The sequence below is a fragment of the Dipodomys spectabilis genome, unplaced genomic scaffold, assembly GCF_019054845.1.
Source record: "Dipodomys spectabilis isolate Male_0828 unplaced genomic scaffold, ASM1905484v1 ptg000826l, whole genome shotgun sequence".
Classification (NCBI taxonomy): Eukaryota; Metazoa; Chordata; class Mammalia; order Rodentia; family Heteromyidae; genus Dipodomys; species Dipodomys spectabilis.
Genome location: NW_024871503.1, coordinates 624,531 through 636,619, shown reverse-complemented (window position 1 = coordinate 636,619; position 12,089 = coordinate 624,531). Strand labels below are relative to the sequence as shown.

At 53.1% G+C, this 12,089-nt stretch overlaps 1 protein-coding gene across 1 annotated transcript in view; it reads left to right on the top strand.

Annotated features, from left to right (window-relative positions):
- The window catches only part of Ssh1 (slingshot protein phosphatase 1), a 50,092-nt gene extending 38,334 nt beyond the window's left edge, over nucleotides 1–11,758 (top strand). Inside the window, exons 12-15 of the mRNA XM_042673423.1 lie at nucleotides 1,625–1,771; nucleotides 3,339–3,539; nucleotides 6,035–6,584; nucleotides 10,187–11,758. Coding sequence (XP_042529357.1) covers nucleotides 1,625–1,771; nucleotides 3,339–3,539; nucleotides 6,035–6,584; nucleotides 10,187–11,422 — 2,134 coding nt within the window. The 3' untranslated portion in view covers nucleotides 11,423–11,758. The remainder of the gene's footprint in view (nucleotides 1–1,624; nucleotides 1,772–3,338; nucleotides 3,540–6,034; nucleotides 6,585–10,186) is intronic.
- Nucleotides 11,759–12,089: the final 331 nt, after the last annotated feature.

Below are 12,089 nucleotides of genomic sequence, written 5' to 3'. Positions count from 1 at the left end.
GGCGTGTTTGGCTGCGTGACCAGTCCACAGCCCTGACAGCTCCATCACGCTCGCCTCTGTCTGGTGTTCTGCTTTGAGTCCTGGGGGGAATCTTGAACTGAGTGCTGTGTGTTGGGCAGGAACATGCTTGTCTTGGAGCAGAACTCAGCAGTGTAAGTGAAAATGTTTAACGGAGACCTTCAGGAACAGATGTCTGGACTTGTGTTAAAAAACAACAACAACAAAAAAAAAAAAACAAACAGAGCCACAAAATCACCCTTCTGTGGTCTGAGGTGACAGCCTTCTTGAATTGCTACATTTGAAAACCAAGACTAAACAAATCTTAAAATATCTCTTTAAAACTATTGGTTAAGAAGTGTGCTCAGCCGAGTGGCACTCAGCTGTGGGGAGACACTCCATGCTTCCATTTTGCCGGGACCCATAGGTGGCTTTTAAAGATACTGTTTGATACATCTTAAGTACTTATTTGTGAAACCTATGGGAGATGTTTTCCAACTCCTGAAATTATTTTGGTGGTCTTGCAGAAATTAAAATACATCTTGGATGCCATCCTCCTCCTTACACTACCCACACAACTGAGATGACAGGTGTGAACCACCACGTCCAGCTTTTTTCTTGAGATAAGTCTCATTAACTTTATGCCCTTGCTGGCCTTGAACTGAGATCCTCTGGATTTCTGCCTCTTTTGCACAGCTGGGATTATAAGTGTGAGCCACCATACCTTGGTCCCTACCTTTTTTTTTTTTAAGATAACAATCTCATTTCTGCCTTTGCCATAGCTGGGATTACTATTACAGGTAGTTGTTGTAAGTTTTGGAGCTTTAGAAATATAGTTAAATAACAAATAAGTTTGCTTTTCAGGGTTAGTACTGGTTAACAGTGTTTCAGACTAAATGTTCTTTTCCTTTTTCTCTCCCTTCCTTCTTGCTTTTTTTTTAATGTGATGGTACTGGGGCTTGAACTCAGGGCCTGGACTCTGTCCTTGAACTTTTTTTTTTTTTTGGTCTGTCATGGGGCTTTAACTCTGGGCCTGGGCACTGTCCCTGGGCTCTTCAGCTCAAGGCTAGTGCTCTACCACTTGAGCCGCAGCACCACTTCTAGCTTTTTCTGTTTATATGGTGCCGAGGAATCAAACCCAGGGCCTCATGCATGTGAGGCAAGCATTCTACCACTGAGCCACCTTCTCAGCCCCTGTCCTGGAACTTTTTAAAAGTTAATACTCTACCACTTGAGCCACAGCTCCACTTCTGGCTTTTTTGGGATTGTTAATTGGAGATGAGAGTCTCACAGACTTTCCTGCCTGGGTTGGCTTTGTACCTCAGTCTCCTGAGTAGGATTACAGGCATGAGCCACCAGCACCCAGAACAGTTTTCTTTATTAAAAGGTTTTTTAAAAATAGATTTTGGTGTATGAGTCACATGTGGGATGTGTGTGTGTGTGTGTAAATATTCATTTTTATCACCTGTAGGCAATATAAAAAAATTACTGTCCAGTAAAAACAGAATCTCAACCTTTATTTGTATGTATTTAAATTGTTTTTCTCTGCCAGTTTTTTGTTACTTTGTTTTTTTATAGCTCCTCATTCTGAGTCTCCAGATTTGTTTTTGCTTTGTTTCCATTGCAGGGTTGACTACATTTTAAATGTTACTAGAGAAATAGACAATTTTTTCCCCGGCTTATTTGCATACCACAACATCCGAGTGTATGATGAGGAGACCACAGACCTGCTTGCCCACTGGAACGAGGCGTACCATTTCATAAACAAAGCCAAGTAAGTGGGCAGCGAGCAGGGCTCAGGAAGAGACTGGTCGCCAGAGGCTGGGCGGGCAGAGGTGCAGGGTAGGCCAGGGCTCAGGAGCTGGCTGGATGGAGGAAACATTGCCATCTGCTGACCTTTGGTTTTAGCTGCAAGACCCCAGACACCAGAGGGGAAGTTGGGTCTTCTCCAGGTGGGGTCCTGATGGGCTTCTCTCCCAGCTGCCTTGATAATGGCACGAAAGCATCATGAGCAACACTGACTCCAGGCAAAGGCTCCATGCCAGGGGCCCCTGGGGGCTCCCTCCAGTGGGAGGGAAGTTCTCTGGGTCAGGGAAGAGCCGATGCTTTCTGGCTTAGATTTCTTGGATCTGGCCTTAGATTTCTTAGATCTCTTGCTCCCCAGAATAGAGGCTGCTTTCTCCCCCTCAAGTTAGTTCCATCCTTCTGTTCCTGAACTCAGTGGTCCACCTCTTACTGAGGTCCAGGGTGGTGACATAGTTAATCCTGAGTTAAGAAACACCCTCCTCTGTACTGCTCCAGCCCAAAGATGCAGGTGTGCCCTTGCCAAACCCCAAGGACACACTCAGGGCTCCCTGGATGGCGACTATGGCAGAAGGAATTATAGACCTGGGGTACAGAGAGCTGGAGCCCAGTCCTACCGGGTGTGTCTCCCTCGTATGAAAATCAAGGTTCACAGGTGCAGCCCTTCCCAGCATGACATTCCTTTTTTTGGGCGGGGGGGAGGGGGGGGTCAGTTGTGGGGCTTGAACTCAGGGCCTGGGCACTGTCTCTGAGCTCTTTTTGCTCAAGGCTAGCACTCTACCAAATTGAGCCATAGCACCACTTCTGGTTTTCTGGTGGTTCACTGGAGATAAGAGTTTCATGGACTTTCCTGCCTGGGCTGGCTTTGAACCACGATCCTCAAATCTCAGCCTCCTGAGTAGCGAAGGTTACAGATATGAGCCACCAGCACCCAGCTTATGCATTCCCTCTCGTCAGGAGCAGGACTTAGAGAGATGCTGTCCCCACCCTGGCTGGGAATATGGCTACATCAGCCATGCCTGGGCCTGGCCCCGCCTCCCTACAAGTCACAGTCAGCCCCATCTTCCTCCCCAAGTCTGGACTGTGCTGTCCACTCTCGCCTGGCTAGCCCCACACTGCTCATTCCCCATGGCCCAGCTTTGCTGACCTCGTTTCCTCAGCCAGCACCTCCATCTGCAGAGACAGTTGGGGGAAGCCTTTGCTGAGGCCCCTCAAGCAGCTCCTGGCTCCCCAGGAAGGTTTGTGGGTGGCCTCACCTGTCCCAGGGCTGGACTGGCTCCCAGTTTGTCCCTAAGGACTGTGCACTTGAGCTCAGCTGCCAAGTGAGGCCCTGCCCGGTCAAGGCAGGTTTCTCATGCTCTCTGTGGTGTGCTGATCTGCCTCTCAGCAGCACTGTTTCCTTTGCAGGCTGGTGGAATGAGCCCCAGAAATGGAGGACTTGAGAGGGCTTGGGCTGTGAGATAATTTGAGGGTTTGGAAACCTCCCGTGGCAGAGCCTGCGTGATGAACATGTCTAATCCCTGCTCCCCTCCCTGCAGGAGGAACCATTCCAAGTGCCTGGTCCATTGCAAAATGGGCGTCAGCCGATCTGCATCCACGGTCATTGCCTACGCCATGAAGGAATTCGGCTGGCCCCTGGAGAAAGCGTATAACTATGTGAAGCAGAAGCGGAGCGTCACCCGGCCCAACGCCGGCTTTATGAGGCAGCTGTCTGAGTATGAAGGCATCTTGGACGCCAGGTGGGTGCTGGCCTTGGGAGAGGGGGGCGGGCGGGCAGAGCCTAGCCAGCCAGGTTGACAGTGGCTTCTGAAGCCAAAAGTATAGGGAGTGAGCTAGTTTGAGAAAAACATCTACTATTTGGGTTTCAATTTGTAGTTCCCAGGAGGAATCCATTTGAGTTTGTTGTCACACTGAAAGCTTCGGGAAGGAGCCTGACCGCTTCATTGAGGCAGCGTGTTACCCAGTATGTGCTGTGGGTACACACTCCTCCCATTTGCTCTCTCCCAGCCATCAGGTGCCACCAGGGATGGGCTGGCAGTCTCTCTAAACCCTCCTCCCCTCTCCTGTACTCTCCTGAATGTCAGCTCTGCGGGCACTGTGAGAAGCATTATGGCTGTCCCTCCAGAGCCCCAAGGAAAGCTGCTGCATGGCCCAGCCTTTCACCTGGGGTGTGTACCAGGTGTTTATTTTACATAGCAGCAGCCCTTGAAAGCAGCCCAAAGGTAGCCACTGATGGATGGATGGATAAATAATGGGAGACACACACACAATGGAACTTTTCCCTGCCATAAGAAGGAAGAGAATTATATTCAGGCCAGGTAGTGTATGCCTGTAGTCTCAGCGCCGTGGGAGTCTTGAGGTGGCAGGATCGCTTGAGTCCAGGAACTCAAGGCCAGTCTGGTCTACATAGTAGACTACATGTCAACAAAAGGAAGGAAGTAAATCTGTCACTTTCTATACCATGAATGAACCTTAGGGTATTGTGCTAAGTGAAAGAAGCCATTGGCACTAAAGACGTAGAATAGCTCTGCACTTATTTGAAGGCCTTGAATAGTCAGACTTAAAGAGACAGAAAGTAGGGCAGTGTTGCCAGAGGCCAGGGGAAAGGAGAGTTAGTGTTTAATGGGACCTGGAGCTCTAGCAAGATGGAAGCCGCTATGGAAGCAGATGGTGGTGATGGGTGAACGTTATAAATGTTCACTGCAGAGCTGTGCACTTGAAATGATCAAGATGGCAAGTTTTGTGTTATGTATATTTAACCACTCTTACCTTCCATTAACCACCAAAAAAAGGGAAGTGGAGGCAAAGAGCTCAGAGACAGCACTCAGGCCAGGAGTTCAAGACTTACAACCACCACCACCACCAAAAATCTATAAGTCCTCAATAAATGTAGGTGCTAAAATCTGTGACTTTATTCTCGCAAGGGTCTTTCTGCTTCAGGCTCTCCTCTTTATGAGGACGAAGAAGGAGCTGGCGCTGTCTGCCTCACAGCCAGTGGACAGCAGGAGGGAGATGCACAGGCCAGGCAGTGATGGCCTTGGTAGCAGAGAGAGCTCAGTGAGGGGGCCCTGAGGTTTTCTGCCTACTTCAGGTGTTGGGGGCGGGGCCCCCAGTAATCACAGACAGATCCCTACGTGACTGATAGCCCAGGCTGTCCACACAGAAGCCAAGAGCTCAGGGCTCGCTCTCTTCCTCCCTCTTACCTTCCCTCGGTCTGTGTGAGTGGTGGCCTTCCGGATTCTTTCTGCCTTGTGTTGGAAAGAAGCCAGAAGTGAGGTCCATCAGCTTCTTGGCCAAGTTTGGGAAAGCAGGCGTGTTCTGGCAGAGTTGAACAGTCCAAAGAACCGCTCAGGGCATCTCCGGACTCCTTCACTGTTAGTCAGTGAAGAGCAGCTGGACTGGTCCCCAGGCAGGGCTAGGGGAGGAGAAAGAAGGGGAAGGGAGGAAGGAGGAGGAAGACTCAGCTGGCCACTCACTATATTCACTGCAGCTGAATTGGGTCTGCAGGCTGGGCATGGGGCTACACAAGATTGACCTTGCATTGTGCCCCATGGTCAGGATGCTCCCTCCCCCTGGAGCCTCTTAGCGTACACTGCGCTGTGGTTACTTATCTTCTCCCTCCCACACCATGCCAACACTTTTCCTGTGAGGCCTGTGGAAGTGTCTTTATTTCATTACATATACGTCTGTCTGTCTACCTGTCTTTCACCCTCTCTTCCCCCCTTTCTTGCATAGTTCAGTAGAGGAGCACTAATTAGCCTAGTAATCACAAGGCCCTAGGATTCCATCCTCAGCACTAGAAAACAAAGCAAAACAAAATCTAAATGATGTGTACTAAGGCATTTAAAACTGATCCATAATCTCTGGCCTAAACAAATAGCAATTTTCTAGGCTCTTCCCAAATGTATTTATGCACATTGTGTTTCCATTACATTAGTGTGTGGATTTCACTACAGTTGAGTTAGGAGAACAAACACTGAGGAAGGGGTATCAGTGTGTGCCAAGTGTGCGCAGTTAGATAGAGCCAAACTCCTGGGCACAGGTGACGAGTCAGAACTCCCTCCACACATCTGCCCCACTGTCTCCACAAGGGAAAAGTTACACAGCATCTTGTGGGAGCCTTGATGATTTAGGGTCCCAGGTATATTCCTGGGAGCCCAGCACCCTCACCAGGGCCCTGGGTCCTAGGGTGCTATCCTTCTGACACTCCTTCCTCTACCCTTCCTCCCCACAGCAAACAGCGCCACAACAAGCTGTGGCGCCAGCAGACGGACAGCAGCCTCCAGCCACCCGTGGAAGACCCCACGGAGCCCAGCGACTTCTTGCCTGAGAGCCTGGATGATGCCCCAGACACCCAGCTGCTCTGCCTACACGATGCCACCCAGCCCGGGCTTCCAGGAGGCCAGACCCCAGGAGGGCCCTCTCTCCCCTACTCATTCCGGAGACTCTCTGATCCCCACAATGGTGCAGGCAGCTTAGTCCACCTAGAAGATCTTGAGAGGGATGCTATGTTGGATGAGGCAGCCCAGCCAGCGGAGGCGCCCAAGCAGGCCCCGCAACCCCAGGAAGAAACTGGGCTCTGCAACAAGGACGTGAAGAAGAGACTGGAGTTCGGGAGCCCCGAAGCCCACAGCACCTTGCAGCAGATGGAGGACATGGACCCGGAGGAGAGTCCCAGGGTGGGGAGGTGGGGGCGGCCTGCTGCCCCGCCTGCAAGGAGCCCACTCAACCGGGAAAACCTAAACAATAACAACAGCAAGAGGAGCTGTCCTGATGACTTTGAGGTAAGCCGGAGCTGGGAGATGCCCGCTCCACAGAGCAGCCCCCCCCCCCCTTTACCTTCCATGGTTCGCATCTCAGCCACCTGCGAGTTTACAGAGTGGGGCGGGGGGGGACTGGGGCTGGCCAACTAGGAAGGTATGTGTACCTATCTAGGAGATGAGGGTCAGGAGGGAATAACTGGACCCCAAGAGCCATCTACCCCTCATACCCCTTATTTGTATCTTGGGTAAAATTTCCAGCTCATTTCTTTCCCTTCCTCCCTCCCTTTCTCCCTTCCTTCCTTCCTTTTCTCCCTCTCCATCTCCCTGAACTTTTGTGCTCAAAGCTAGTAGGCCACAGCTCCACTCCTAGCTTTTTGGTGGTTAACTGGAGATAAGAGTCTCATGGAATCCCAGCCTGGGCTGTTTCAAACGGTGACTGCTGATCTCAGCCTCCTGAGTAGCTAGATTATAGGTGCCTGGCTTCCCCTCTTTTTATGTATAAAGTCTAAGGCCTGCAGCTCATCACCAGGTTCACCTCTCATCAGTATATGGATGACCCCCTCCCCCTGCAGTGCTCCACCGTGTGGTCACAGTGCCATGCCAGCCTTTGGGAAAGCAGCAGCAGTCCCTCCATCCTTAGTATCTGGTCTTCCGGTTCCCAGACCCATCTGTCCCTTGAAGCTATTGGTTGGAGTGAGTGGTGTGTAGCAAGGCCAAGCCTTAACCTCATTCTTACTCAGACAATCAGCCACCTGTCTCAGAACTGGCCCAGGGGCTGGGGCTGGTTTCGTGTGGGGCTGGCTCTCTGGAGGGTGGAGGGTATTGCCTCTGCTCTGGCTTCCCAAGGCATGGGGCTAGGAGCTAGCTTCATGTTCCCTGGCATTCCCTGCCCACCTCACAGGCAGCTGGGGTTCATTCTCATGTGAGAGCAGAAAGGACACGGAGGTGGAGAGCCAGCTTGTCTAACACAAGTCCCAGCACAAAGTGTGCTCCTGTGCACACCCCAGGCCATCCAGTGCATTGCAGGTGGGAGAGGCCATGCTTGTGGATTCCCCCACTTCTCACCAAGCCTCAGAAAGCAGATTCCCCCAAAGACATGCTGCAGAACCGCTTCATCCAGGAGTGGTGCCCTGACTGGTTCCAGTGGCCTGACCGAGCCACTGCATGGTGACCAGGGGAGGGGCTGGCATAGGACTTGGGCTCCTTCACCCACCAGCATTCAATCAGGTTCCTGGAAGCAGCAGAACAGGACCTAGCGACAAGCATCCGTCAGCGTGTCCCAGTCCCGTTACTCACCATGGTGTCAGGATGGCACAGGGCTGGGCTTCACATCAGATCACCCTGCACACGCACAGTTGGATGGGGTAGCTGGAGGGCGAACGTGAGGACGTGACAATGATGACATCATGCAGCTGGCACAGGGAGTGCTGACAGATCAGCCGTGGCAGTGACTAGCTTGCCAGCAGCGAGGCTGAGAAGGACTGCCATGCAGAGCCTCCTGGGTGGAGAGAGCTTGGCGGGAGAGTCACGCCGGCAGGACAAGACTGCCAGCTGAGATTCTGCCACGACGGCAGGGACACGCAGCCCACCCCTCTGCCTTACAGCCCTGTTGCCCCATGGCCTGGTCAGCCCCTGCTTGTCCAAGAGATTTCTGCTGAGGCACCCATTGCACTGAGTAGCCTTCCTCTGGGGAGGCTCCGCCCAGCCCACCCACCCTAGCACTTCACACAGCTTCCAGATCCCTCCGCATTGTGAGCCCCAGGGCCGTGTCTTGTTCACAGACCATGCCCAGTTGAGATCTTGGCATGGAACCGGCACTCCCTAAATGAATGAAGGCATTCTCTCCTGCCTGTGTGCCCCGGGCTCTGTAAGGTGCACTCATACCTCAACTGTGCCAGATCTCAGCCCAGGTTCTAGAAGAAATTAATTGGTAGATGCTTTGGTTAAAGTCTCAGGCAAGCTTCTAGGTCAAGAAAGCTGGTCCAGCCAAGCACCAGTGGCTCTCACCTGTAATCCTGGTTACTCAAGGAAGCTGCGATCTGAGGATCTGAGGCTTGAAGCCAGCCTGAGCAGGAAAGTCTGTGAAACTCTTATCTCTAATAAACTACTCAGAAAAAGCCAGAAGTGGCGCTGGGGCTCAAGTAGTGGAGTGCTAGCCTTGAACACAGAGAGGCTCAGAAACAGCCTCAAGACTGACAACAGAAGCCAGGTGCTGGTGGCTCTTACCTATAATCCTAGTTACTTAGGAGGCTGAGATCCAAGGATCTTGGTTCAAAGCCAGCCTGAAGAAAACCTGAAGTGGCGCTGTGGCTCTAGTGTAGAATGCTTAGCCTTGAGCTGAAGAGCTGAGGGACAGCACCCAGGCCCAGAGTTCAGCCCCAAGACCAACAACAACAAAATGACAACAGGAGGGCTGGGAAGGTGGCTCAGTGGTAGAGTGCTTGCCTTGCATGCATGGGGCCCTGGGTTCCATTCCTCAGCAGAAAAAGCCAGTAGTGGTAGTGGCTCAAGTGGTAGAGTGCTAGCCTTGAGCTGAAGAGCTGAGGGACAGCACCCAGGCCCAGAGTTTAGGCCCACGACAACCACCACCAACAACAACAAAAAAAAACACAAGAAGAAAAAGAAAAGAAAGCTGATCCCAGGGTTCCTGACAAAAGAGAAGCCCACCTCTACTGCCATGCACCTGTGTCTGCTCCACAGGCTCAAAGGTGGAGCCCAGTATTCTTTGGGCTTCTCTTTTGTTGGGCCACCTTGACTTATGACCTTGGAGAACTTGGGTCCTCTGCCATCCGCATTACTTTGGTTATGGCTCCACTCATGGGGGAGGGGGCCTGGAGAGAAGGGCTCATGAGAAGCCTCCATAGTTCTTAACCTGGGAATTCTTGACCCAGCTCCAGCATCTCATTGCCACATAGCACCGAGTTGGCCCCTGGCTGCCCGTGTGTTTCTTGTCTCTATCTCAGCCCCCTTCTGTTGGCCTATGGTGGGGCAAGGGTGGGGGACAAGAAGTGGAGGCTCACATTCCATCCACACAGACCCCCCAGGAACCAGAAGTCCATGATAGAAACTGGCGTAAAACCTACCTCCACCCCACTTCCATCTGGGCCTGTAGGCTCCCGATGCGGGTCGGGGAGAGCTGTCAGCTGCCTGTGGCAGAAACCATGCTTCCAGAGCCACGCAGTGTTCCTGCCACACAGCAAGGACTGTGCACACACCTCTCCCCTGCTGGGGAGAGGGGAGGGGGCTTTCAATGTTTGTCAGAACATCCTCTGATTCCTTTTTCCAGAACCACTGGCTGCAGGGTGGTAACCTGCTTTCCAGGTGAGATCGGGGCCTGGAAAGGCTCACCCTGTGCTTGTGCCAGGGGGCTGAGAAGACGGGGCCTGCGAGGCTCTGCCTAACCGTACTAGCCGTGGCCGAGGCCTGCCCTGGGCCTAGGGTCAGTTTGGGCATCTCTTAAGTACTCTCTGACCTCACTTCCTCGTGATCTAATGGGTTCCAGAGGCCTGAGGGATTCATGAGCCACACGGGCAGCCTCCCCCCGCCCTGCCACTGCTGCCCGCCTTGCCCTCTGCTTCCCGGCTCAGCGCTGCCCTGTCTCACCGTGTTCCGTCCCTTTGCAGCACGATGCTATGTTTGGGATCCTTAACAAAGTCAAGCCTTCCTACAAACCCTGTGCGGACTGCATGTACCCTACAGCCGGCGGGGCTCCTGAGGCCCTCCGGGAGCCCCGCGAAGACCCCCGCGCTCCCGCCATCTGCACCCAGCCAGCTTTCCTGCCCCACGTCACTTCTTCCCCTGTGGCCCACGCGTCCAGCAGGTCTCAAGCCCTGGACAAACCAGCTTCTGGCCCAGCCGACACTTCCCCATTCCTACCACCAGCAGGCTCCAAGAGGCGGGATAGCAGTGGCTCTGGGGCTGCCCCAGAGCTGTCAGCTGGCCTTCCAGAGCCTTCTAGAGAGACCCCAAAAGTCCTGCCAAAGTCCCTTCTGTTGAAGAATTTTCACTGTGATAAGAGCCCTCCCTGCATGGAGGTTGTAAAGGAAGAGATGTCCCCCAGGAGAGACCCGAGAGCAGCTAAGGACCTGAGGCTCCTGTTCACCAGCGAGTCTGAGAGACCCACGAGCAACAGCTACCTGACGCAGCACCAGGAGTCCATCGTTCAGCTGCAGAAGGCAGGCCTGGTCCGCAAGCACACCAAACAGCTCGAGAAGCTGAAGAGCCTGCCCGCAGACGCCGCCGCGGCGGCCCGCAGGGACAGCGCAGCCAGCAGACTGGAGGCCAGCATCCCCGAGGGCCAGGAGCTGGCTGCCGGGCAGGAGCCGGGGCCCCCTGCTCTGCCGGGTGATGACAAACCAGAGGCCGCTCCACCGCCATCCGAAGGAGCCTCCCTCAAGAGTCCTGCTTGCTTCCTCTCCCGCCTGGATCACACCAGTAACTTCACGAAAGATTTCCTGAAGACCATCTGCTACACCCCTACCTCCTCCTCCATGAGCTCCAACCTGACCCGGAGTTCGAGCAGCGACAGCATCCACAGCGTCCGCGGGAAGCCCGGGCTAGTGAAACAGCGGACGCAGGAGATCGAGACCCGGCTGCGGCTGGCGGGCCTGACCGTGTCGTCCCCGCTGAAACGCTCGCACTCTCTTGCCAAGCTTGGAAGCCTCAACTTCTCCACAGAAGACCTGTCCAGCGAAGCTGATGTGTCCACCATTGCCGACTCCCAGGATGCCAAGTGGAGCGAGTCTTCCTTCCTCCAGGAACCCAAGTCTACTCTGAGGAACCCAGCCGCAGCCTCTAAACCATCAGGGAAATCCGCCCCAGAACACTTGAAAAGCCCCTCGCAGATGAGCAAAACCTGACCCACCTTTTGCTTCCATGGACCTAGGATTCCCTCCCTTTGTCTCATTGTGGATTCCAAGCCACCCCTTACATCTTGATTTGTCTCAAGACAACGGGAGTCATCCAGTCTCTCTCCCTCCCCCCTCCCTCTTGCCATAAAGAAGAAACGAAATAAAAATAACATACAGCACAAGAAGGGAGACTGGGCATGGCCTGGAAATCCAGACACCGTCAGCCAGGGACACGGGACTGCGATCCGCACGCTCCTGGCTTTGAGGAGATGATATCTGTGCCCATGTTCCTAGCCCAGTCAGCCTTGTGGGAAAGCCCTTGGATGGCAATAAGTCCTACCTCTATTCTTGCTGTGCTTTTTGTTTTGAAAATAGGATCATGACCAAGACTCATTCCCAGGAGTAATAATGCTGTGTCACAAAGGATTTTTCCAAGAGAAGAAGGATTTAGGGGGTGTTTTTTTTTAATTCCTCATGATTGGCACCCCAGAGTGGTCTAGACTTCACTGGTCCACACCAGGTACTTGCTAGATAAAACTGTCAGATAAAGACATCTAGTTAGCACTGTTGAGCTCACTCTGTACTGAGTGGTGATCAACTGTGTGGTCAGAGTCCTTTGTCTTGGTTCTGTGATTGTGGTTGAGTGGTGAGCATTCAGTTAGCATCGAGGTCAAGT